This window comes from Nycticebus coucang, chromosome 22, assembly GCF_027406575.1.
Source record: "Nycticebus coucang isolate mNycCou1 chromosome 22, mNycCou1.pri, whole genome shotgun sequence".
Classification (NCBI taxonomy): Eukaryota; Metazoa; Chordata; class Mammalia; order Primates; family Lorisidae; genus Nycticebus; species Nycticebus coucang.
In genome coordinates this window covers 50,019,662-50,045,766 of record NC_069801.1, presented here as the reverse complement: position 1 = coordinate 50,045,766, position 26,105 = coordinate 50,019,662, and the positions used below count along the sequence as shown (strand labels likewise).

Below are 26,105 nucleotides of genomic sequence, written 5' to 3'. Positions count from 1 at the left end.
GGTCCCCAGTTTCTCAGGCTGTAGCACTGTACAGGTCCTTTGAAAAGCTCTAGGGAAAAAGGTACAAACACCAGTCCCAGTTCTTGGGCAATGGGCTGGTTAATCACTACTCCAGGAGCCCCCAACCCAACTTCACCTTATCTGCTCATCTAGCCAAACAGTATAAAATAATCATGGGGCAGAATCAGTGGAAAAATTCCGGTAACATGAATAACCAGAGTAGATCAACTGCCCCAAGGAATGACATAGCAAACATGACTGAAGATCCCATTCATAAACAGATGGCTAAGATGTCAGAAATTGAATTCAGAATTTAGATTGCAAATAAGATTAATAGAATGGAGGTAAACTTGCAATTAAAAATTCAAGGAGCATTTCAAAATTGTCTCAAGAATTCAATGAATTCAAAGACAAAATCACCAAAGATTTTGACACACTGAGACAAGAATTTGCAGCCCTCAAAGATCTGAGAAATACAGTAGAATCCCTCAGTAACAGAATGGAGCAAGCAGAACAAAGGATTTCTGACATTGAAGGCAAAGCTTTTGAACACTCCAAAACACTCAAAGAGGAAGAGAAGTGGAGAGCAAAAACGGATCGTTCTCTCAGAGAGCTCTGGGATAATTTAAAAAACTAATATTCACCTTATAAGAATTCCTGAAGGCAACAAGCTTGACTTCAAAAGGCGCAGAGGCTCTTCTTCACGAGACAATGAAAGAAAACTTTCCAGACGTGCCAAGAGATTCTGAAATTCAGATAGTTTCAGAACCCCAGCACTACTCAACCCAAATAAGACATCTCCTAGGCACATTATAATTAACTTCACCAAAGTTAAAATGAAGGAGAAAATTTTGCAAGCAACCAGATGTAAGAAAACCATAACCTACCAGGGCTTCCCCTTGGTAGGTTACAATATTAGAATAACTGCAGATTTCTCTGCTGAAACCTTTCAAGCTAGAAGAGGGCGGTCATCGACTTTTAATCTCCTAAAACAAAATAACTTTCAACCCAGGATCCTGTATCCAGCAAAACTGAGTTTCATTTATGATAGAGAAATTACTTTAATGACATTCACATGTTGAAAAAATTTGCCATAACTAAACCAGCTCTCCAGGATATTCTTAGACCTACCCTCCATAACGACAAGTGCAATACTCCACCACAAAAGTAAACTCACTCAGAAACTTTTGATCAAATTCCAACTTCCGCAGTAGCAAAAGGATTAAAAATGTCCACTGTGGCTCAGTGAGTAGGGTGCTGGCCCCATATACCGAGGGTGGCGGGTTCAAACCCAGCCCCGGCCAAACTGCAACCAAAAATAGCCGGGTGTTGTGGCAGGCACCTGTAGTCCCAGCTGCTTGGGAGGATGAGGCACGTAAGCCCAACAGCTAGAGGTTGCTGTGAGTCCTGTGACGTCATGGCACTCTACCAAGGGTGGTAAAGTGAGACTCTGTCTCTACAAAAAAAAAAAAAGTCCACTGGACTTTCAAAAAATTCAATACCCAAAATTCTACTAGGCTTATCAATGTTTACAATTAATGTGAATGGCTTAAATTGCCCTCTCAAGAGGCACAGATTGGCTGACTAGATACAAAAACTCAGGCCAGATATCTGCTGCATACAAGAATCTCATCCTACCTTAAAAGATAAATATAGTCTAAGAAGGCCTGGTGCCTGTGGCTCAAGCAGCTAAGGCACCAGCCACATACACTTGAGCTGGTGGGTTCGAATCCAGCCCAGGCCTGCCAAACAACAATGATAGCTGCAACCAAAAAATAGCCGGCCCTGTGGTGGGTGCCTATGGTCCCAGCTACTTAGGAGGCAGAGGCAGGAGAATCGCTTGAGCCCAGGAGTTGGAGGTTACTGTGAGCTGTGATGCTACAGTACTCTACCCAGGATGACAGTTTGAGGCTCTCTCTCTCTCAAAAATAAATAAATAAATAAATAAATAAAAATTTAAAAATTAAAAAAATACATATATATACACAAATATATATATAGTCTCAGGGTGAAGGGTTGGTCATATATATTTCAGGTAAATGGAAATCAGAAAAAAGCAGGTGTTGCAATTTTATTCGCAGATACAATAGGCTTTAAACCAACAAAAGTAAGGAAAGATAAGGATGGTCTTCATATTTGTTAAGGGTAACACTCAACATGATGAGATTTCAATTATTAACATTTATGCACCCAACCAGAATTCACCTCAATTTATAACAGAGACTCTAACAGACACGAGCAACTTGATTTCCTCCAACACCATAATACTCAGAGATTTTAACACTGCTTTAGCAGTGCTAGATAGATCCTCCAAAGGAAGCTAGGCAAAGAAATTTTAGACTTAAACTTAACAATTCAACAATTGGATTTCACAGACATCTACAGAACATTTCATCCTAACAGGACTGAATACACATTCTTCTCATCAGCCCAGGGAACATACTCCCAAATTGATCACCTCTTAGGTCACAAGTCTAACCTCAGCAAATTTAAAAGAGTAGAAATTATTCCTTGCATCTTCTTGAACCATCATGGAATAAAAGTTGAGCTCAATAACAACAGTAATCTACATACTCATACAAAAACATGGAAACTAAATAACCTTATGCTGAATAATAGCTGGGTTATACTGAATAATAGCTGGGTCATGGATGAGATTAAGAAGGAAATTACCACATTTTTGGAACAAAATGACAATGAAGACATGAATTATCAGAACCTCTGGGATACTTCAAAGGCAGTCCTAAGAGGGAAATTTATAGCACTGCAAGCCTTCCTCAAGAAAACGGAAAGAAAGGAAGTTAACAACTTAATGGGACATCTCAAACAACTGGAGATGGAAGAACACTCCAACCCCAAACCCAGCAGAAGAAAAGAAATAACCAAAATCAGAGCAGAATTAAATGAAATTGAAAACAAAAGGATTATACAACAGATCAATAAATCAAAAAGTTGGTTTTTTGAAAAGGCAATAAAATAGATAAACCTTTGACTAACCTAACCAGGAAAAAAAGAGTAAAATCTCTAATTTCATCAATCAGAAATGGTAAAGATGAAATAACAACAGACTCCTCAGAAATTCAAAAAATCCTTAATGAATATTACAAGAAACTCTATTCTCAGAAATACAAAAATCTGAAGGAACTAGACCAATACTTGGAAGCACACCACCTTCTAAGACTTTGCCAGAATGAAGTGGAAATGTTGAACAGGCCTATATCAAGTTCTGAAATAGCATCAACTATACAAAATTTCCTTAAAAAGAAAAGCCCAGGACGAGATGGCTTCACATCAGAATTTGACCAAACCCTTAAAGAGGAACTAGTACCTATATTACTCAACCTTTTTCAAAATATAGAAAAAGAAGGAATACTACCCAACACATTCTATGAAGCAAACATTACCTTGATCCCCAAACCAGGAAAAGACCCAACAAAAAAAGAAAACTATAGACCAACATCCCCAATGAATATCGATGCAAAAATATTTAACAAAATCCTGGCAAACAGAATCCAGCAATACATCAAACAAATTATACATCATGACCAAGTAGGTTTTATCCCAGGGTCTCAAGGCTGGTTCAATATATGTAAATCTATAAATATAACTCATCACATAAACAAATTAAAAAACAAAGACCATATGATTCTCTCAATTGATGCAGAAAAAGCCTTTGATAATATCCAGCATCCTTTCATGATCAGAACACTTAAGAAAATGGGTATAGAAGGGACATTTCTTAAACTGATCCATCTACAGCAAACCCACAGCCAATATTGTATTGAATGGAGCTAAATTGAAATCATTTCCACTCAGATCAGGAGCCAGGCAAGGTTGCCCATTGTCTCCACTGCTTTTTAACATTGTAATGGAGGTCTTAGCCACTGTAATCAGGCAAGAGAAGGCAATCAAGGGGATCCACATAGGGCCAGAAAAGATCAAACTTTCACTCTTCACAGATGATATAATTGTATATCTGGAAAACACCAGGGATTATACTACAAAACTCTTAGAAGTGATGAAGGAATATAGCAGTGTCTCAGGTTACAAAATCAACACTCATAAATCAGTAGCCTTTATATATACCAATATAGTCAAGCTGAAAAAACAGTCAAGGACTCTATTCTGTTCACAGTAGTGCCAAAGAAGATGAAATATTTGGGAGTTTATCTAACAAAGGATGTGAAACATCTCTATAAAGAGAACTATGAAACTCTAAGGAAAGAAATAACTGAAGATGTAACAAATGAAAAAACATACCATGCTCATGGCTGGGAAGAATCAACATTGTTAAAATGTCCATACTACCAAAGCAATATACAATTTTAATGCAATCCCTATTAAAGTTCCACTGTCATACTTTAAAGAACTCAAAAAAATAATACTTCGCTTTATATGGAATCAGAAAAAACCTCAAATAGCCAAGACATTACTCAGAAATAAAAACAAAGCAGGAGGAATCACACTACCAGACTTCAGACTATACTACAAATCAATAGTGATCAAAACAGCATGGTACTGGCACAAAAAGAGAGAGGTAGATGTATGGAACAGAATAGAGAACCAAGAGATGGACCCAGCTACTTACCGTTATTTGATCTTTGACAAGCCAATTAAAAATATTCAATGGGGAAAAGATTCCCTATTTAACAAATGGGGCTGGGTGAACTGGCTGGTGACCTGTAGAAGACTGAAACTGGACCCACACCTTTCACCATTAAGTAAGATAGACTCTCACTGGATAAAATATTTAAACTTAAGACATGAAACTATAAAAATACTAGAAGAAAGTGCAGGGAAAACTCTTGAAGAAATCGGCCTGGGCAAATATTTTATGAGGAGGACCCCCCGGGTAATTGAAGCAGCTTCAAAAATACATTACTGGGATCTGATCAAACTAAAAAGCTTCTGTGCAGCCAAGAACACAGTAAGTAAAGCAAGCAGACAGCACTCAGAATGGGAGAAGATATTTGCAGGTTATGTCTTCAACAAAGGTTTAATAACCAGAATCCACAGAAAACTCAAATGTATTAACAAGAAAAGAACAAGTGATCCCTTCTCAGGCTGGGCAAGGGACTTGAAGAGAAACTACTCTGAAGAAAACAGGCTCACGGCCTACAGGCATATGAAAAAATGCTCATCATCCTTAATCATCAGAGAAATGCAAATCAAAACTACTTTGAAATATCATCTAACTCCAGTAAGATTAGCCCACAAAATCCCAAAACCAGAGATGTTGGCGTGGATGTGGAGAAAAGGGAACACTTCTACACTGCTGGTGGGAATGCAAACTAATATGTTCCTTTTGGAAAGATGTTTGGAGAACACTTAGGGATCTAAAAATAGACCTGCCATTCGATCCTACAATTCCTCTACTAGGTATCTATCCAGACGACCAAAAATCACATCATCACAAAGATAGTTGTACAAGAATGTTTATTGCAGCCCAATTCATAATTACTAAGTCATGGAAAAAGCCCAGGTGCCCATCGATCCACGAATGGATTAATAAATTGTAGTATATGTACACCATGGAATATTATGCAGCCTTAAAGAAAGATGGAGACTTTTAACTCTTTCATGTTGACATGGATGGAGCTGGAACATATTCTTCTTAGCTAAGTATCTGAAGAATGAAAGAAAAAGTATCCAATTCAGCCCTACTATGAAGCCCTACTATGAAACAATTATAGCCCAAGAATATGGAGAAAGGGGAGAGGGAGGGGATGGAAGGAGGGAGGATGGGTGGAGGGAAGGTAATTGGTGGGACCACACCTATGGTCAATCTTACAAGGGTACATGTGAAATTTACTAAATGTAGAATATAAATGTCTTAACACAATAACTAAGAATTGTGTTATTGTGTTGATAACCAGGAAGGCTACGTTAACCAGTTTGATGAAAATATTTCAAATTGTATATAAAACCAGCACATTGCGCCCCATGATTGCATTAATGTACACAGCTATGATTTAATTTTTAAAAATGCCTCCCTGGGGGCATCCTGGAAAAGTGTGAGACTAGTCGGGCCTCTTACTGAGATTCCTATGCTGAAAAATTTTTAATCTTATGTTGTTGCCTATGTTTCATATAAGACTAATATAATTAATAAATTTGAGCTTCAGAGACTTTAGTTTCATGAATGACATTTATAACCTAGTAAAAAATCTCACATAAATCATCTGGGCCTTTACTTAAAGGAGAGAGGAAAGAAATAAGCTGTGTTGTTCATACAAAGGAGCTCTAAACAGACCTTGACTCTGAGGCAGGCACAGCACCTGTATTCCTCAACCTGGTATCTGAGAGAATCTTCCATTTTGCACAGTATGTTCTTAGAGAATGATCTGCCATGATTATAGCACAGAGCATAAGAGCATGCATGGGACTGCAACTTAGTCTATTATAGTTCAAGTGAAAATGGATTTTTTTATGGTCACATAATTAGTAGAGACCCAGTCTAGAATAATAACAATGATAGTAACAATAATAGCCAGTAGTTACTGACAGTGCCCTGCAGGCCGCTAAGCATTTTTCATACATGGCGGTATTTAATGCTCATAACTGCCCTGTGAATGAGGAATTGTTAGTACTACCCCACCAGTTATCAATGAGGAAACCAAGCTCCTAAGAAGTAAAGTGGCTTGCTTAATGTCACCTACCAGTGGGGTGGTGGTGTGGGATTCAAATATAGGTGCCCCTTGCCCCCAGCCCACTGTACTCCCTTGATGTCCCCCTGTACTGAGTACCAGGGCTCAGGTGGGGGTAGGAGAAAAGGTGGCCACACCGCCTTCCTCCCTCACTAGCTCTCCTAGCTGTTTATGTGGCTCAAAAACTCTTCTGTTGCAGAAATCAAGTTCTCTGGTTTCCTCTTCAGACAAGGAGGGTAAGAAGAGCTGGGTCCAAATCCTGGCTGTGCTACTTACCAGCCAATTTATTCAGGCCTAAGTGTTCTCATTTGTGAAATGATGATGGGAATGCCTTCCTCATGGGGTCATTGTATAGACTGGATGAACTCGGGTATGCCAAGGACTTGGCACAGAATAGGGGCTGAACTAGTGGGTTTTCTCTTGGTGTTGGCTGAGACCACAGCCTTCATCTACTTTGGGGGAGGTTATTTTCTCAGGATGCAGATATCTCCTTTCCTAACCTCAGAAAGTTATTGAGCATCAGCTGATAAGGAGAAAGAGGTGCTCTCCCCTTAGAAGGGTGAGGCATGACATCTGGACAGGGAGCTGGCCTCGTCCCCATTTCCCTAACAAGTCCAGCTGCTTCACGCTCTGTTTAGAATACGAACTATATATACCTTTCCATTGAGCCAAGGACAGATTGCAGGAGAAGCTGGCAGTGGCCTTGATTTCTATGCCTCACATTCTACATATGAGGAGGTAAAGCACCTAAACAAGAAATCTAGAGCCCCAAACATGTCACATTCTTCTGGCACACACATTTCCTTCTAGTTAAATAATGAAGCTTCTTTTTTTTTTAAGACAGGGTCTCACTATGTTGCCCTCTGTAGAGTGTTATGGAGTCACAGCTCACAGCAACCTCAAACTCTTGGGCTCAAGCAATTCTCTTGCCTCAGCTTCCCTGTAGCTGGGACTACAGGCACCTGCCACAAGGCCCAGCTATTTTCTTTTTCTTTTTTTGTTTAGCAGGCCCAGGCCAGGTTCAAACCCATCAGCCCCGGTGCATGTGGCCAGCGCCCTAACTACTGAGCTACAGGCACTAAGCCACATACTGAAGCTTCTTAATTTCTGCCTGGCTTTGAAAAGAAGAACCTTCTTCCTCTTTCATGTTTTTGCTTTCTTATCAAACATCAAATTACTTGAATAAACTGTTAAACATTGTGTTTTTTGGCATCCCACAGAAAAGATGCCTACTCAACTAGAATTTCTTTGGATTAATGCACGAATGTAAACCTGCCTGGGAAGGGATTGGAGGGGAAGGGCCTATGCAAAAAAAGCTACAGTATTTATCACCTCACCTGGCCTAATCTTCCAAGTTCACAGTCCCTGGACTTTCTCCAGGGAAGGATACTAATATCAGACCAAACAGACTTTGAAGGAAAAAATACTGCTAGAGATTAGGAGGGTCACTACGTAATAATAAAATGATCAAATTGCAAGGAAAACTTATATGAAACCAATAACACAGCTTGCAAATATATAAATTAATAATAGGACTACAGGGAGGAAAAAGACAAATCCAAGATCATGGTGGTAGATTTTTTTTTTTTTGTAGAGACAGAGTCTCACTTTATGGCCCTTGGTAGAGTGCCGTGGCCTCACACAGCTCACAGCAACCTCCAACTCCTGGGCTTAAGCGATTCTCTTGCCTCAGCCTCCCGAGTAGCTGGGACTACAGGCGCCCGCCACAACGCCCGGCTATTTTTTGGTTGCAGTTTGGCCGGGGCCGGGTTTGAACCCGTCACCCTCGGTATATGGGGCTGGCGCCCTACCGACTGAGCCACAGGCGCCGCCCCAGATTTTTTTTTTTTTTTTGAGACAGAGTCTCACTATGTTATCCTCAGTAGAGTGCTGTGGCATCACAGCTCACAGCATGTGTGACTGGTGCTATCACACTTTATAGGACAGATAAAGATGACAGACATTAAAACTGTGGGCAGGGATGTGGAGAAATTGGAATCCTCATACTTCACTAGTAGGAACGTAAAATGGTATGGCTACTTTTTGTTTGTTTTGTCTTTGTTTTTTGAGACAGAGTCTCACTTTGTCGCCCTCAGTAGAGTTAGGTGGCATCACAGTTCACAACAACCTCAAACTCTTGGGCTCAAGTAATCCTCTTGCCTCAGACTCCGAGTAGCTGGGACTATAGGTGCCCACCACAACGCCTGGCTAGTTTCTTTATTTTTAGTCGAGATGGGGTCTCACTCGTGCTCAGGCCCGTCTCCCACTCCTCAACTCAGGTAATCTACCTGTCTCGGCCTCCCAGAATGCTGGATTACAGGCGTGAACCCCTGTGCTCAGCCCAGTGTAGCTACTTTGTAAATAGTTTGGCATTTTCTTAAAATGATAAACATAAATTCATTAAACAATTTAGTAATTTGACTCACAGTATCTACTCAAGATAAATGAAAATGTGTTCACAGAAAGACTTTTACATGAGTGTTCATAGCAGCATTATTCAAAAAGCCAAAATGTGAGCCTGAGCGTGAATTAGGACCTTGACCAGGTGTGGTGGCTCACCTAGCCCTCTGAGAGGCCTAGGTAGGAGGATTGCTTGAGCTCAGGAGCTCAAGACCAGCCTGATCAAGAGCTAGACCCCATCTCTACTAAAAATAGAAAAATTATCTGAGTGTTGTGGCTGGCACCTATGGTTTCAGCTACCCAGGAGGCTGAGGCAGGAGGATCACTTGGACTCAGGAGTTTGAGGTTGCTATGAGCTAGTCTGATGCCATGGCACTCTACCTCGGGAGATGGATTAAGACTCTGTCTCAAAAAAACAAAATAGTGAGACCTTATCTATACAAAAAATAGCCAGGTGTTGTGGCACATATCTGCAGTTACAGCTATTTGGGAGACTGAGGCAGGAGGATCCCTTGAGCCCAGGAGTTTGAAGTTGTTGTGCACTATGATGAGGCCACTGCACTCCAGTCTGGATGATAGAGCGAGACCCTGTCTCAAAATAAAAACAAAACCCTGGCATTGTACCATATAAAGATGAACAATAAAATTTATGCTAATAATTTAAATTTGTTTATTCATTTAAGAATAACATTAAATTACATTTTTAAAAAACCCATGGGCTCAGCACCTGTAGCTCAGCGGCTAGGGCTCCAGCCATATACGTCAGAGCTGCCAGGTTCGAATTCAGCCCAGGCCAGCCAAACAACAATGACAACTACAACCAAAAAATAACTGGGTGTTGAGGTGGGCGCCTGTATTCCCAGCTACTTGGGAGGCTGAGGCAAGAGAATCTCTTAAGCCCGAGAGTTTGAGGTCGCTGTGAGCTGTGATGCCACAGCACTCTACCAAGGGTGACAAAGTGAGACTCTGTCTCACAAAAAATAAATAAATAATAATAATAAAAAAAAAACCATGATGAGTTGAAGGACAGATGGTAAGAGAAATAAAAAAGCTATTTGAACAAAGAGACCCACATGTTTGTTTTACACTGGGCCCCACAAATTATGTGGTCAAGTTCTGCTTATAAATTCCCTTTTTACCTAAGCCAGCTTGGTTTAATTTTCTGTTACTTGCTAACAAAAGTCCTAACTATTTGGAAACTTACTTTGAATCTGTTCCTTAGTTCCTCACATGAGAGGAAGTGCCTTACAATGTAAAGATCATGGAAACCTAATAAACACACATATATGTAAAAATGAAAAAAAAGAGGTTTACTAACTTGAGCAAAGTAACACAGCTTCCAAGAGAATGAGCTGATTTGAATTTGGCTCAGTGTGACTACTTAAAGTTCAGTCGCCGCAGGCTACTGAGTCCTTGAAATGTGGCTAATGCAACTAAAGAATTGAATTTCAAACTTTATTAATTTTTTTTCTTTTTTTGTTTTAGAGACAAGAGTTTCACTTTGTCGCCCTCGTTAGAGTGCCTTGGCATCACAGCTCACAGCAACCTCCAGCTCCTGGGCTTAGGCGATTCTCTTGTCTTGCCTCAGCCTCCCAAGCAGCTGGGACTACAGGTGATCACCAAACGCCTGGCTATTTTTTGTTGCGCTTTGGCCAGGGCTGGGCTCGAACCTGCCACCTCAGTATATGGGGCTGGCGCCCTACTCACTGAGCCACAGATGCCACCCAACTTTATTAAATTTTAATTAATTTAAATGTAAATAGTGTGACTAGCGCTACCACACTAGATAGACCAGATCCAGTACCTCTGACCCTTGGACTGGCCCAGTGAGTGTCTGGGAGGGGCTGAATCGCCCACTTGCTCCCTCTGGCCCTTGGCCCTTTCTGGCATGTCTAGGTCAGTGATTTTCAACTGGTGTGCCATGAAAGGATCTTAAGGATGCAGCAAAAATTTTTAAAGAGCATTAATTAAATTATTTTCAAAAGAAGTTCAAATCACAGTAAGTATATTCTTTTGTTTTATTTTTCATCAACATAATTTAAGTGTGCTGTGGAAGCTCAATGATAGATTCAAGTGTGCTGTGAGATAAACATGGTTGAAAAACACTGGTCTAAGTGAAAGTGTTACAGTACCCGGACAGGGCCTGGCACATAGTAAGTGCTTAACAAATAGTAGCTGAGCGGTTTCAGGCATGATTTCCATAAATGACAACTCTAAACAGGAGGAGCTGCCACAAGAGAGTGACTTTCTGAGGCAAATGTGGGAAAGAATCAGCCCTCAGCAGAGGTCAGGACAGCCGCTTGGTGACTAACGCTTTCAGGAATCCACACCCGGCCGGGTTATCTACCCACAGAAAGGCTTCCCAGAAGGGCCTGGCCTCTAGTGAATTAGGAAGACATGTCATGGAGATTAAGGCGCCTCTGTTGTGTCTCTGGAAAGCAGCCAACAAACCTCGAGTGTCATCACCACAAACCCATCTGGGATCACACAAGGCCCAACCTAAACTCGTCTTGACACCCGGTGAAAGGGGTGAGGCCCAGCACTGCTGGCTACTCCAGCCCACTGACTGTTGCCAGTTCCAGGCAGCTTGGCTCTCACACCTCCAGCCTGGGCTCCTCTTTCGGAACTGGCTCCCCTCCCTTCACCACTTCCCCCCCACCTTGAGCAGCACCCCCTACCCTGGCTGCCTGAGGTTTCAGACTAAATGACACCTCTGGGAAGCCTTCCTACATCCACCTCCCCCAGCCTGAGTTGGCCTCTCCACTAGCCCTGAAGAATCTTTCCTCATTAATCGTTAATGAGGCTGCTGCCCCACTGGCCTATCCTGAAGAGCTGCCCGGTGAGAGGCACCCCAGCTGCAAACCCACTTCTACCCAGTGAGACAGCTGCAGCCGCCATGTGTGACTTGGTATTCTTTTTTCAACAACACTGTTTCCCTCCTAGGTCTCTATAGCACCTTAATCTGTGTGGCTCGAGTCTCCTGCAAAGTGTCTCTCAGGCTTTCACAATGGCTTCCTGTGCCCAACTCAGTGGCTCAGTCTGGGGCCCCAGACAATGCCCAAAGTTCTCCACATTCCTGGTCGAGCTCTCCCCAAGGCAGTTCAACTGAGTGCCAAGTCCAAGAACACCGAAACAGTTCACAGAACCCACTTTGGATGACTATTTCATCTAATTTTAAGAACGCTATTGTTGTCTTTCTGTGTCACACTTTTGATGACTTCATACTCTTCTGCTTCACAAAGTTTCTCTTCAGAGATATCCAAGCTGCAATGTAATCCATCAGAGACAGAGTCTCACTTTGTCACCCTCAGTAGAGTGCTCTGGTGTCACAGCTCACAGCAACCTCTACCTCTTGAGATTAGGCAATTCTCTTGCCTCAATATCCCAAGTAGCTGGGACCACAGGTGCCCGCCACAATGCCCAGCTACTTTTGTTGCAGTTTGGCCGGGGTCAAATTTGAACCACCACCCTCCGTAGATGGGGCTGGCGCCCTACCCACTGAGCCACAGGTGCTGCCCAAGTTTAATTTCTTTACTCTTCCATATGCTTGTTATATTTATTATGAATATCAAAGATTACTTTGCAAAAATAAAAGGTATATTGATACATTAATACAGGAATGAGTAGATAAATAGTATAAGCAATAAATCAATTGTACTAAAATGTTAATAGTAGGATGTCAGTTGTGGATTTCTGGATGTTCACAACATAATTCTTTCAACTTTTCTGGATGAATGTTTGAATAAAATGTTGAGTGATCTATTTCTGAAATTAAATGACAAATAAAACAAAAACTGTATTTCTAACAACCAAAAAAAAAGAAAAGAAAACTTAATATAAATAGAAAAAGAGCATGCAATTAACCATGTGTCTGTCTTTTGTGCAAGGCAGATGACTCAGCATAATGTTTGTGAGAGCCATTCATGTTATTGTATGTATCAGTAGTTTCTTGCTGTGGGCATTATGCCATTCTGTACAAATCTTTCTATGGACATATATCATTTCCTTTAAGTAACACTTACTTAGAATTGTGAGTCTTATGGTAAGTATATGTTTGTCTTTATCAATAGTTTCCAAACTATTTTCCAGAGTGGTTGTAATATTTTATACTCCAACCAGCAGCATATGAGAGTGCAGTGCTCCCCAGGCTTGTCAACACTTGGAATTGTCTGTTTAATTTATACATGCTAGTGGATCTATTCTTGTTTAATTTGCAATTTTGTTATACTAATACTGTTGAGCATCTTGCATGTGTTCATTGGCCATTCCTAGCTCTTTTTTGGTAATCCTTCTGTCCAAATCCCTTACAGACTTTGGGCTGTTTATCTTATTGTTAAATTATAAGAATTCTTAATGTATTATACAGTTCTTTATCAGATACACATATTTTTGAATGTTTTCTCCCCATTATCAAGTTGCCTTTTTGTTTTTCTGGTTTTATCTTTTAAGGCAAAGAAGTTCCTACCTTTGCTGATATTTAATTTATCAATTATTTGCATTGAGGTTTGTGTTTTATTTATTTCCTAAATAATCTGCTTACTCCAAGTCATGAAAATTTTCTCCTATTCTTTCTTCTAAAAGTTTTACAGTTTTATGTAGGAGAACTATCAAAGCTAGTTTGTGAGCTGTTTTGAGTCAATTTTTGTGTGTGGTATGAGGCAGAGGTAAAGGTTTCTCCCCCCACCCCCAGGTAAATATTCAGGTGTTTTAGTAACATTTGTTTCACATATTATACTATTGAATTTCCTCAGCACTTTTTGTCAAAAAATCAATTTAACTTATTAAATATCAAATATATAAATCTATGTTATATGTTAAATATATAATCTATATTAAATATATAACACATTAACATATAATATAGATGCACACTTTTTTATATGTATATAAATGTAATGTATATATATATAATATACATATATATCTTTTTCTGGATTCTCTGTTCTCTATTTTTATTTCTATACATGCCCATCCTCATACCAATATTGACATTTACTGTAGTAAATCACAAAAGTATGTACTATAGTTTGAATGTATCCTCCAGATTTTATACATTGGAAACTTAATCCTCAGTGTGGTAGTATTGAAAGGTAGGTTCTTTAAGAGGCGTTTAGATCCCAAGGACTTTACCCTTCCAAGTGCCTTAATTCAATCATACATTAATGGATTAGTAGGTTATCTTGAAAAGGGAACCGGTGGCTTTATAAGAGAGACCTGAGGAAGCATGCTAGCATGTTCAGTCTCCTCCCCATGTGATACCCTGTGCTGTCTTGAGATTGTTCATATAGTACCCACCAGCAGGAAGTCTTCCACTAGAAGTCCTGGGGGTGGAAACTTCATGGAGAAGATTAGCATCCTTATAAAAGAAACCTCAGAGAGTTTTGTTACACCCTTTCATTACACTACGACACAGCTAGAAGGCAAGGTCTCTTAGGAATGGGCCCTTAACAGACAACAAGTCTCCTGGCTCCTTGCTCTTGAATTTTCCAGCCTTCAAAATTGTGAGAAGTAAATGTTTGTTATTTATAAGCCACCTAGTTCATGGGAGTTTTGTTGTAGCACACTGAACAGACTAAGACACCATATTTATCAAATTTATCTCTGAAGACTTTTGTGATTTTGATAGTATTTTAAAGGGTAATTCTGCAATTCTGTTTTATATATTTTTAGTTCTGGTATAAGGAAATACAATAAATTCTTTGAATATTGAAAAAAAAGTGTCTCTCAGACTTCTTTTTTTTTAATTGTTAAATCATAGCTGTGTACATTAGTGCAATCAAGGGGTACAATGTGCTGGTTTCACATACAATCTGAAATATTCTCATCAAACTGTTCAACGTAGCCTTCATGGCATTTTCTTGGTTATTGTATGTAGACATTTGTATTCTGCCTTTAGTAAGTTTTGCCTGTACCCATTCTAAGATGCACTGTAGGTGTGGCCCCACCCATCACCCTTCCTCCACACTGACTTCCCCCATCCCTTCCCCTTCCTTGGCCCTTTCTCCATAGTCTTGTGCTATAGTTGGGTTATAGCCTTCATGTGAAAGCTATAATTTAGCTTCATAGTAGCGCTGAGTACATTGGATACTTTTTCTTCCATTCCTGAAATACTTTGCTAAGAAGAATATGTTCCAGCTCCATCCATGTAAACATGAAAGAGGTAAAGTCTCCATCTTTCTTTAAGGCTGCATAATATTCCATGGTATACATGTACCACAATTTGCTAGTCCATCGTGGGTCGATGGGCACTTGGGCTTCTTCCATGACTTAGCAATTATGAATTGGGCTGCAATAAACATTCTGGTACAGATGTCTTTGTTGTATTGTGATTTTTGGTCTTTTGGGTATAAACCTAGTAAAGGAATTATAGGATTGAATGGCAGGTCTATTTTTAGGTCTCTAAGTATTCTCCAAACATCCTTCCAGAAGGAACGTATTAATGTGCATTCCCACCAGCAGTGTAGAAGTGTGCCCTTTTCTCCACATCTGCGCCAACATCTCTGGTTTTGGGATTTTGTTATGTGGGCTATTCTTACTGGGGTTAGGTGATATCTCAAAGTAGTTTTGATTTGCATTTCTCTGATGATTAAGGATGATGAGCTTTTTTTCATGTGTTTGTAGATTGTGCTTCTGTCTTCTTTAGAGAAGTTTCTCTTCAAGTCCCTTGCCCACTCTGAGATGGGATCACGTGTTCTTTTCTTGCTAATATGTTTGAGTTCTCTGTGGATTCTGGTTATTAGGACTTTATCGGAGGTATAACTTGCAAATATTTTCTCCCATTCTGAGGGCTGTCTGCTTGCTTTACTTACTATGTTCTTGGCTGTGCAGAAGCTTTTTAGTTTGATCAGGTCCCAGTAGTGTATTTTTGATACTGCTTCAATTGCCTGGCGAGTCCTCCTCATAAAATATTCACCCAGGCTGATTCCTTCAAGAGTTTTCCCTGCACTTTCTTCAAGTATTTTTATAGTTTCATGCCTTAGGTTTAGATCTTTTATCCAGTGAGAGTCTATCTTAGTTAATGGTGAAAGGTGTGGGTCCAGTTTCAATCTTCTACAGGTTGCCAGCCAGTTCACCCAGCACCATTTGTTAAATAGGGAATCTTTTCCCCACTGAATGTTTTTAATTGGCTTGTCAAAGATCAAATAACGGTAAGTAGCTGGATTCATCTCTTGGTTCTCTATTCTGTTCCAGACATCTACTTCTCTGTTTTTGTGCCAGTACCAGGCTGTTTTGATAACTATGGATTTATAGTACAGTCTCAGGTCTGGTAGCATGATTCCTCCTGCTTTGTTTTTATTTCTGAGTAATGTTTTGGCTATTTGAGGTTTTTTCTGATTCCATATAAAATGAAGTATTATTTTTTCAAGATCTTTACAAATGACAATGGAGCTTTAATAGGAATTGCATTAAAATTATATATTGCTCTGGGTAGTATAGACATTTTAACAATGTTGATTCTTCCCAGCCATGAGCATGGTATGTTTTTGCATTTGTTAACATCTTCAGCTATTTCTTTTCTTAAAGGTTCATAGTTCTCTTTGTAGAGATCTTTCACGTCCTTTGATAGTATACTCCCAAATATTTCATCTTCTTTGGCACTACTGTGAAAGGAATAGAGTCCTTGACTGTTTTTTCGGCTTGGTTATTGTTGGTATATATAAAGGCTACAGATTTATGGGTGTTGATTTTGTAGCCTGAGACATTACTGTATTCCTTGATCACTTCTAAAAGTTATGTAGTAGAATCCCTAGTGTTTTCCAGATATACGATCACATCATCTGTGAAGAGTGAAAGTTTGATCTCTTCTGACCCTATGTGGATCCCTTTGATCGCCTTTTCTTCCCTAATTGCAATGGCTAAAACTTCCATTACAATGTTAAAGAGCAATGGAGACAATGGGCAACCTTGCCTGGTTCCTGATCTAAGTGGAGATGATTTCAATTTAACTCCATTCAATATGATATTGGCTGTGGGTTTGCTGTAGATGGCTTGTATTAGTTTAAGAAATGTCCCTTCTATACCAATTTTCTTAAGTGTTCTGATCATGAAGGGATGCTGGATATTATCAAAAGCTTGTTCTGCATCAATTGAAAGATCATATGGTCCTTATTTTTTAGTTTGTTTATGTGCTAATTACATTTATTGATTTACATATATTGAACCAGCCTTAAGACCCTGGGATGAATCCCACTTGATCGTGGTGTATAATTTTTTTGATGTGTTGTTGGATTCTGTTTGTTAGGATCTTATTGAGTATTTTAACATCAATATTCATCAATTTTCTTTTTTTGTTGGGTCTTTCCCTGGTTTGGGGATCAAGGTGATATTTGCTTCATAGAATGTGTTGGGTAATATTCCTTCTTTTTCTATATTTTGGAAGAGGTTTAGTAATATAGGTACTAGTTCTTCTTTAAAGGTTTTGTAGAATTCTGACATAAAGCCATCTGGTCCTGGACTTTTCTTTTTAGGGAGATTTTGTATAGTTGATACTATTTCAGAACTTGATATAGGCCTGTTCAACATTTCCACTTCATTCTGACTAAGTCTTGGTAGGTGGCATACTTCCAGATATTGGTCAATTTCTTTCAGATTTTCATATTTCTGAGAGTAGAGTTTCTTGTAGTATTCGTTAAGGATTTTTTGAATTTCTGAGGGGTCTGTTGTTATTTCGTCTTTACCATTTCTGATTGATGAAATTAGAGATTTTTTCTTTTTTTCCTGGTTAGGTTAGCCAAAGGTTTATCTATTTTATTGATCTTTTCAAAAAACCAGCTTTTGGATTTATTGCTCTGTTGTATAATTCTTTTGTTTTCAATTTCATTTAATTCTGCTCTGATTTTGGTTATTTCTTTTCTTCTGCTGGGTTTGGAGTTGGAGTGTTCTTTCTTCTCTAGTCACTTGAGATGTCCCATTAAGTTATTAACTTCCTCTCTTTCCGTTTTCTTGAGGAAGGCTTGCAGTGCTATAAATTTCCCTCTTAGGACTGCCTTTGCAGTATCCCAGAGGTTCTGGTAACTCGTGTCTTGATTGTTGTTTTGTTCCAAAAATTTGGTGATTTCCTTCTTAATCTCGTCTATTACCCATCTATCCTTCAGCGTAAGGTTGTTTAGCTTCCATGTTTTTGTATGGGTATGCAGGTTCCTGTTGTTATTGAGTTCAACTTTTATTCCATGATGGTCTGAGAAGATGCAAGGAATAATTTCTATTTTTTAAAATTTGCTGAGGTTAGATTTGTGGCCTCGGATGTGGTTGATTTTGGAGTATGTTCCATGGGAACATGTGTATTCTAATGAGAAGAACGTGTATTCAGTTTTGTTGGGATGAAATGTTCCGTATATGTCTGTTAAGTCCAGATGTTGAATGGTTCAGTTTAAATCTTAGATTTCTTTGCTTAGCTTCTTTTTGGAGGATCTATCCAGCACAGCTAAAGGGGTGTTAAAATCTCCAACTACTATGGAACTGGAGGAAATCACGTTGCTCATGTCTGTTAGAGTTTCTCTTATAAAGTGAGGTGCATTCTGGTTGGATGCATAAATATTAATAATTGAAATCTCATCATATTGAGTATTATCTTTAACAAATATGAAGTGTCCATCCTTATCCTTCCATATTTCAGTTGGTTTAAAGCTTATTGCAGGGGCGGCGCCTGTGGCTCAAGGAGTAGGGCGCCGGTCCCATATGCCAGAGGTGGCGGGTTCAAACCCAGCCCCGGCCAAAAAATAAAAAATAAAAAATAAAGCTTATTGCATCTGCGAATAGGATTGCAACACCTGCTTTTTTCTGCTTTCCATTTGCCTGGAGTATAGATGGCCATCCCTTCACCTTGAGTCTATATTTGTCTCTTAATGTAAGATGCGATTCTTGTATGCAGCAGATATCTGGCTTGACTTTTTGTATCCAGTCAGCTAACCTGTGCCTCTTTAGAGGACAATTTAAACCATTCACATTAATTGAGAATATTGATAAGCCTTTTAAGAGTCCGGTGGACATTTTTAATCCTTTTGCGACTGTGGAAGTTGGAATTTGATCAAAATTTTCTGGGTGGGTTTATTGTGGGTTTACTTTTGTGGTGGAGGATTACGCTGGTCTTTTTGGAGGATAGGTCTGAGAATATCCTGGAGATCTGGTTTAGTTATGGAAAATTTCTTCAACATGTGAATGTCATTGAGGTATTTAATTTCTCCGTCATAAATGAAAGTCATCTTAGCTGGGTACAGGATCCTGGGGTGAAAGTTATTTTGTTTTAGGAGATTAAAAGTCAATGACCATCATCTTCTAGCTTGAAAGGTTTCAGCAGAGAGATCTGCATTTATTCTAATATTCTTGCCCTTGTAGGTGATGGTTTTCTTTCGTCTGGCTGCTTTCAGAATTTTCTTCTTCATATTAACTTTAGTGAAATTGATTATGATGTGTCTGGGGGATGTCTTATTCGGATTGAGTCATGCTGGAGTTCTGAAACTGTCTGCTATCTGAATTTCAGAATCTCTTGGCATGTCTGGAAAGTTCTCCTTCATAATCTCATGGAGAAGAGATTCTGTGCCTTGTGAAGCCACTTCACCACTTTCGGGGATCCCTATAAGACGAATATTGGTTTTCTTCAAATTATCCCAGAGCTCTCTGAGAGAGTGATCTGTTTTTGCCCTCCATTTCTCTTCCTCTTTGTGAGTTTGGGAGCATTTGAAAGCTTTGTCTTCAATGTCAGAAATTCTTTCTTCTGCTTGCTCCATTCTGTTACTGAGGGATTCTACTGTGTTTCTCAGATCTTTGAGGGCTGCAAAGTCTTGTCTCAATGTGTCAAAATCTTTGGTCATTTGGTCTTTGAATCCGTTGAATTCTTGAGATATCTTTTGGGTTACTGCTTCGAATTCTAATTCGATCTTATTTGCTATCCAGATTCTGAATTAGATTTCTGACATCTCAGCTATTTGTTTGTGCATGGGATCTTTTGCTGTGTCTGCCCCATTGATCCTTGGGGGAGTTGATCTACTCTGATTATTCATATTGCCAGAGTTTTTCTGTTGATTTCACGTCATGATTGTTTTTTACTGTTGCCTCTGGCCATCCTCAGAGTTGGGGAGGTGTATCTCCAAGATTAGACCCCAGCGGGATCACTCTATTGTTGCTGGATCTTTGTAGGGAGTGACCCTGTGTAGTTCCTCTGGGGCTGCCCCATCAGGGGAGTCCTGGTTGTGGAAGCAGCTCCAGAGTGTGACACACCTGGATCCAGCAACAGGGTGGGAGGTGGTGCGCATGGTTCTGGGAGTGCCTGGCACCCAGTGAAGTGACTTTGGCACAGAGAGCCCAAGGTTCCAGCAGTCTCTGGCCAGGAGAAGGGCTCTGCGCAGAGGCAGGGAGGGCTCCAGAGGGCACCTGCCTACCAGAGTCCCTGGCCAGTTGAGTGGGCCGGTGTGGAGGCGGGGAGGGTACAGGAGGGAGGACACAGGGTTGCATGGCTCCCACAGTTCCTGGTCAGGGCATGTGGAGGCCTGGCGGGTGTGGGTCGCGGGTTGGGGGTCGTAGCGCAGCTCTTATGGAGGTCTGGGTGGCATCAAGCCCAGGAGTTTGAGGTTGCTATGAGCTGTGACACCACAGCACTCTACCCAGAGCAACAGCCCGAGGCTCCAGTGTGCCAAAACCGGTCTCACTCTGCCCCTGAGGGTTAAGGCTGTAAGGCAGCTCAGTCCCCACCTTTAGGCTGCTCAGTCACTAGGTTACTAGCTCCTGCCCAATCCTTGCTCTGCTACCGTGAGGGCGGAGCTTGCTGGGGCAGTTCTCTCACAGTGGCTCCCTGCGGCCCACAGCCAAACACTATTAGCTCCGTCCGGCTTAGCGGCTCAGTCTGGGGCCCTAGACAATGCCCAAAGTTCTCCACACTCCTGCTCAAGCTCTCCCCAAGGCAGTTCAACTGAATGCCGAGTCCAAAAACACTGAAACAGTTCACAGGTAAGGCCTTTCTGGTTTGCAGTCTCACTGCTGCTTGTACTTACGGTTGCCGGGGGGATTAGGTTGATCGAACACACGCAACCACTTGCCAGTTTTCCACTGTTTTTATCCTCCTCTTGGGGTCCAGAAGTCCCTTGCTGACTCCCTGTATCCTCAAAGGGATGATTATAGGCAGATCCCACCAGCCAGAGATGCCTGGAGTCTTATCTCCCCAGATTCACTGTGCCCTGTTGCAGGGAAGCTGTTACTCAGCCGCCATCTTGGATTATTCTCTTCTTTTTTTTTGTTGGGGATTCATTGAAGGGACAAGAAACCATATTACACTTATTGCATTTGTTAGGCAAAGTCCCTCTTACAATCATGTCTTGTCCCCAAACGGTGTGGCACACCTCTCAGGCTTCTTACTGCCAAATAGTTTCAGCTGCCCTGGAGGACAACTCCTTGTTCCTGAGGGGGCTGCCAGCCACCCCCCATATACTCTTCAACTTTGGGGATTCTCCATTGAAGTGTTTTCAAATGACATGACAACTAAAAGATCTGGGAAGCCAAGTCGGGTGGATGGCTTGAGCTCAGGAGTTTGAGATCAGCCTGAGCAAGAGCAAGAGCAAGACCCCATCTCAATTAAAAACAGAAAAATAAGCCAAATGTTGTGGCAGGTGCCTGTCATCCCAGCTACTTGGGAGGCTGAAGCAGAAGAATTGCTTGAACCCAGGAGTTTGAGGTTGCAATGAGTTATGATGCCATGGCACTCTACCCAGGGCGACAGAGTGAAACTTGATTTTTTTCTCATAGATTGTTATTTCCTTGTCAGAGCCGATTAAAAGGGAACTGCAGTTAATCCCTGGCTAGTGACTGTGGAAGGGCCTAAGTAGGTGGGAAGAAAAGGGGAGGAGTATTGTATCTGGGGTAGTCAGGGAAGGCCTCAAGAAAGAGGGGGCATTCGACCTGATGTTAGTGACAAGGAAGGACATTCTAGGCAGAAGAAATAGCAAGGGCAAAGGCACGGAAGCCTCAGAGGAGACACATAATTCCAGGAACCACAGTCATTTGGTGTCGTGGAAGCACCCAGTGTGTGCAGTAGCAGATGGTGTTCTGAAGAGACAAGAGAACACAAGATCCCGAGGATCTCCAATACTTTGCAGGAGAGCACGGACTTGGTCCCGGAGGCGGGAGTTTTCCCAAGTGTGTTCCCCAAACACCAGACCTGCAGAATTCTGTTCCAAAAGAGGGGTATGTATCCTCCACTTGGAAACTTCCTTCAACACAGGCCACGACAGGCCCAGCACAGCTCATGCCTATAATCCTAGCACTCTGGGAGGCTGAGGCGGGTGCATTGCCTGAGCTCAAGAGTTCAATACCAGCCTGAGCAAGAGCAAGACACTGTCTCTAAAAACTAGCCAGGCATGGTGGTGGGCACCTGTAGTCCCAGCTACTCAGGAGGCTAAGGAGGCAAGAGGATCACTTGAGCCCAAGAGTTTGAAGTTGCTGTGAGCTATGACGCAATGGTACTCCATTGGTGACAAAGCGAGACTGTCTCAAAAAAAAAAAAAATTGCCCCCGGTTGCACAGCTAATAAATAGTATTACTAAGATTTTAACTCCAACAGTCTGATTTTGAGCTGTCTTGTAAAGAATTTGTCTAATTTTGTTTCATCAACCATTTCCCAAACTTGTTTTTTATGTAATTATGGGGGAAATGTTTGCATATCTAGTAACACTGCAGAAGGCAGTTGTTTCTTAGACAATCGTGAGCTATGGAAGTGTTCTGAGCCCGGAGCCTTTGGATTTGATTTCCAAATATCTTTAGTGAAGAACTCTTTATCAGTCACTTACCCGTAAGTGGGCATTCATTCGTCTTTTCTTAGACCCCCCCCCCAATTTTCTTATAAGCTCTCCAAGGGTAGCTGCTGTGTCTCATTCACCCCTGTGTTCCCCAGTACTGGGGGAGGGGGGCACTAAATGGTGCTAGAAGAATACTTGCTAGAATGCAAGTGGGAAAGAAAGGCCTGGCGTCTGGGAGGCAGGTGGTGGTAGGGTCAGAGTTTTGGGGAGAACGAGACAGCAGTGATTGTGAGGAACATCCTGAGAATCCCAACCTTGGAGCTGGAGGGGAAAGCAAGACTCACTTACCTACTTCATGGCACAGCTGAAAGCCTGAATCAAATGCAAATGCAAATCCAAATATCTACTCTGAATGTTTTCTAGGCAGCAATTAACCACCTAGTTAATCACAAAATGAGGCATTTGTAGGAGTGGAAGATACAGTAGGAAACGTTTGGTTTTAAGAGTCAGAGTTGGGGGAAAAATGTCTGAGAGTTGGGCGGTGCCTGTGTCTCAAAGGAGTAGGGCGCTGGCTCCAGATGGGGGAGGTGGTGGGTTCAAACCCAGCCCCTGCCAAAAAGTGCAAAAAAAAAAAAAAAAAAGCTGCTGCCCAGCAGGGACTTTGAAATTTGGTTTGTTGAACTGAAGTTCCTTAGAAAGCACTCAGCCCATTTCTCTCATTCTAAAGGGGCAAGACTGAGACCCAGAGAAGGCATGGTCACAGAGCGGATTAAGTTGGGACCAGAATCCAAGTGTCTCCTCCCAGTGTGGAGCCCATGGTTTCAGGACTGTGCCCTGCCCTGTCCTCTCCATTCCCCACCCCCTGGGGGAATGCACACCCCTCTCCGATGTGTTCCCGCCCCTATTGCAGATGGCACTCCCTGCTGTCGCCCAACTGCCCCTAATGAGATTACAGATTCCTGGTGATATAGACGAGGGTTAATTCTCCCTGGCTTTAAAGGGCAGTCCAGGCCACAAGAAATAGCAAAAAAGAAACTCTTTCTCCAAAGCATTAAGTAGAATGATCATCCTAACAGGCCTTTTCCCTACTCAGCACGCTGGAGCTCACACTGCTCGCCTGAACATTCTCCAGCTGGAATTTTGTACTGGCCCTAAGGAAGCAGACGCTGTCATTATCTCTCTTGAGTATTATCTCTTTGGATGGGGAAAGTCAGGCACAGTGAGATGAAATGGCTTGTCCAGAGTCACACAGCTAGTAAGTGGTGGAGCAGAGACTTGAATGCAGGTCTCTGGGTCATCTTTAATAAAAATAATAGACCCTGCAGACCTGCAGGGTGCCAGGGTTAAGTTTAAAACAGCCCTGAAGAATATGCACCCCCATTGCACAGTGAGAGGCACAGCCCAAGTTTGAACTCAGGTCTGCTGGACTCAAAATCCTCACTCTCCACAATACTGCCAAGGGCCTTTGAACCCATCCACTGGTTCATGTGGCGGAAACCAAACCGACATAGGTCTCAGTTCTACCCTGCTGCTTGCTAGCTCTGTGACGTGGCCGAGGGACTCTGGGATGATTCCCTCTGATTAGCACAGGTGAAGCCACAGACCAGGCGTGGCCACACAGTGCACGCTCATTGCTCAGCCACCTTGGGTCCTTCCCCTGTAAAATGGTGATATTGACAGCACTTACATCTCGGGATCAGTGCTGCCATTTAATTTGCTAACACAAACAAAATGCTTCTAGAACAGCGCCTGGTACACAGTAAATGCTCACTGAATGTTGGCAATGACTGGTGTTTTATTGCCTTGCTTTCGATTCTTTCTGGAATTAGGTGGGGGTAAAATTCAACCAACCAGCCAAGCAAATGTTCCTCTGGTTCCTCCACCGGTACCTGGTCCACCCCTCTGTAAAGAGGAGCACTTGGCTTTGAGGTCCAAACTCCCAGACCACATGGCCTGCTCTAATTTCCCAGGCCCTAATCTGCTCCCGGCTCCTAATGATGCAGCTGGTAATAGGATTGTGGCTTCCCTCTGGGGCAGCCGCACAGGCCATGGCCGTGGGGCTGGCAACTGGCAACAGCTGAGGAGCCAGAGCCCTCTGCCTGCCCAGACCCTGTGCCCCCGGCTGGCCTCACGTGCATGGAATGGTGCTGTGCCCCTTGCCAGCGGGCCAGGCTCACCATGGTGCCGGGGGCCATCCTGGCGCGGGGACGGGACGTGTGCAAGCGGAATGGACTGCTCATCCTGTCCGTGCTGTCGGTCATCGTGGGCTGCCTCCTCGGCTTCTTCCTGAGGACCCGACGGCTCTCACCACAGGTCAGCCCCCTGGAGCATCTCAGGGGTGTGCGGGTCTGTGGGGATCTCACTCCACGCTCCCTGGTCAGTGTGTGAGTCCTTTGCCTCTCTGGGTGGCAGTTTTCTCTTCTGTAACATGGGTGTGATAAAAACCTTACAGGACCACGCCGAGGAAAGGATTACAATCCCAGGATGACCGGGTGACTGAGAGGAAAGGATGTCTCCTTAGAACAACTGCAGGGCTAGGAGCTGTGGTGGGGGAAGGATGGGGTCTCATACGAGTCAGAGCAGGCTCCAGAGAACACCTCCTAAAGGCAGCTCGGACGAGAGAGATCCAGGAAGGGCCTTCTAGGCAGAGGAGACAGGAGGAGCCAGGTACAGGGGCTGGAGCTTGGGACCAGCAAGCCCGCAGGCCCCACCGCCAAGCAGAGACTTGGGGCCACCACAAGAAGCTTGTGAGAAGAAGAGTGACATGGTCAGATCTGAGTTCTGGGGAGTTCCCTCAGGTATTGTGGGGGGGGGGCAGGAGGACAGTGAGGGCAGCTGTCGGGAGACATGGTGGTAGAGGAAAGGGGCAGACAGGAGAACTGTTTCCTAAAGGGGAGCCTCGGGCTGTGCCGGATGGAGTGTGAGGCTGGGGGACAGGGAGGCACGCAGGCCCCTGCTTTGCCATGTGACGATCATGGTGGAGCTTCCTACCTGGGAAAGGGCCCCTTTCCCCTCTCAGCCAGTCTTCTATGGGAGAGGGAGGGACATTCCACGGTGGTAAAGAAACATTATTCTGTCGCTTGTTATGATAAGGAAGACTTTACTCAGGACTATTGCCACAGGTCAAGACCTCCTGTGGGAGAGGTATACAACTCATCTGCAGATAGACAAAGGCAGGGGGATTGCAGCCAAGGAGCAAGTGAGGGAATCAGTGGGTGATAATTACTAGGAGACACCCAGGTTGGGAGATCCTTGCTAAAGGCAAGCCAGGGTGACCCCCATGTTGAAAGTGGGGTGAGGAATCTTACCAGATAGGAGGAGTTGGCAGGATTCT

General features: G+C 42.4%; 1 protein-coding gene across 2 annotated transcripts in view; it reads left to right on the top strand.

Annotated features, from left to right (window-relative positions):
* The first annotated feature begins 24,776 nt into the window (after positions 1 to 24,776).
* Positions 24,777 to 26,105, top strand: part of SLC1A7 (solute carrier family 1 member 7) — a 51,086-nt gene continuing 49,757 nt past the window's right edge. For both annotated transcript variants that reach the window (XM_053576544.1, XM_053576543.1), the window contains exon 1: positions 24,777 to 25,084. In XM_053576544.1, the coding sequence (XP_053432519.1) occupies positions 24,908 to 25,084 (177 nt within the window). In that variant the 5' untranslated portion in view covers positions 24,777 to 24,907. The remainder of the gene's footprint in view (positions 25,085 to 26,105) is intronic.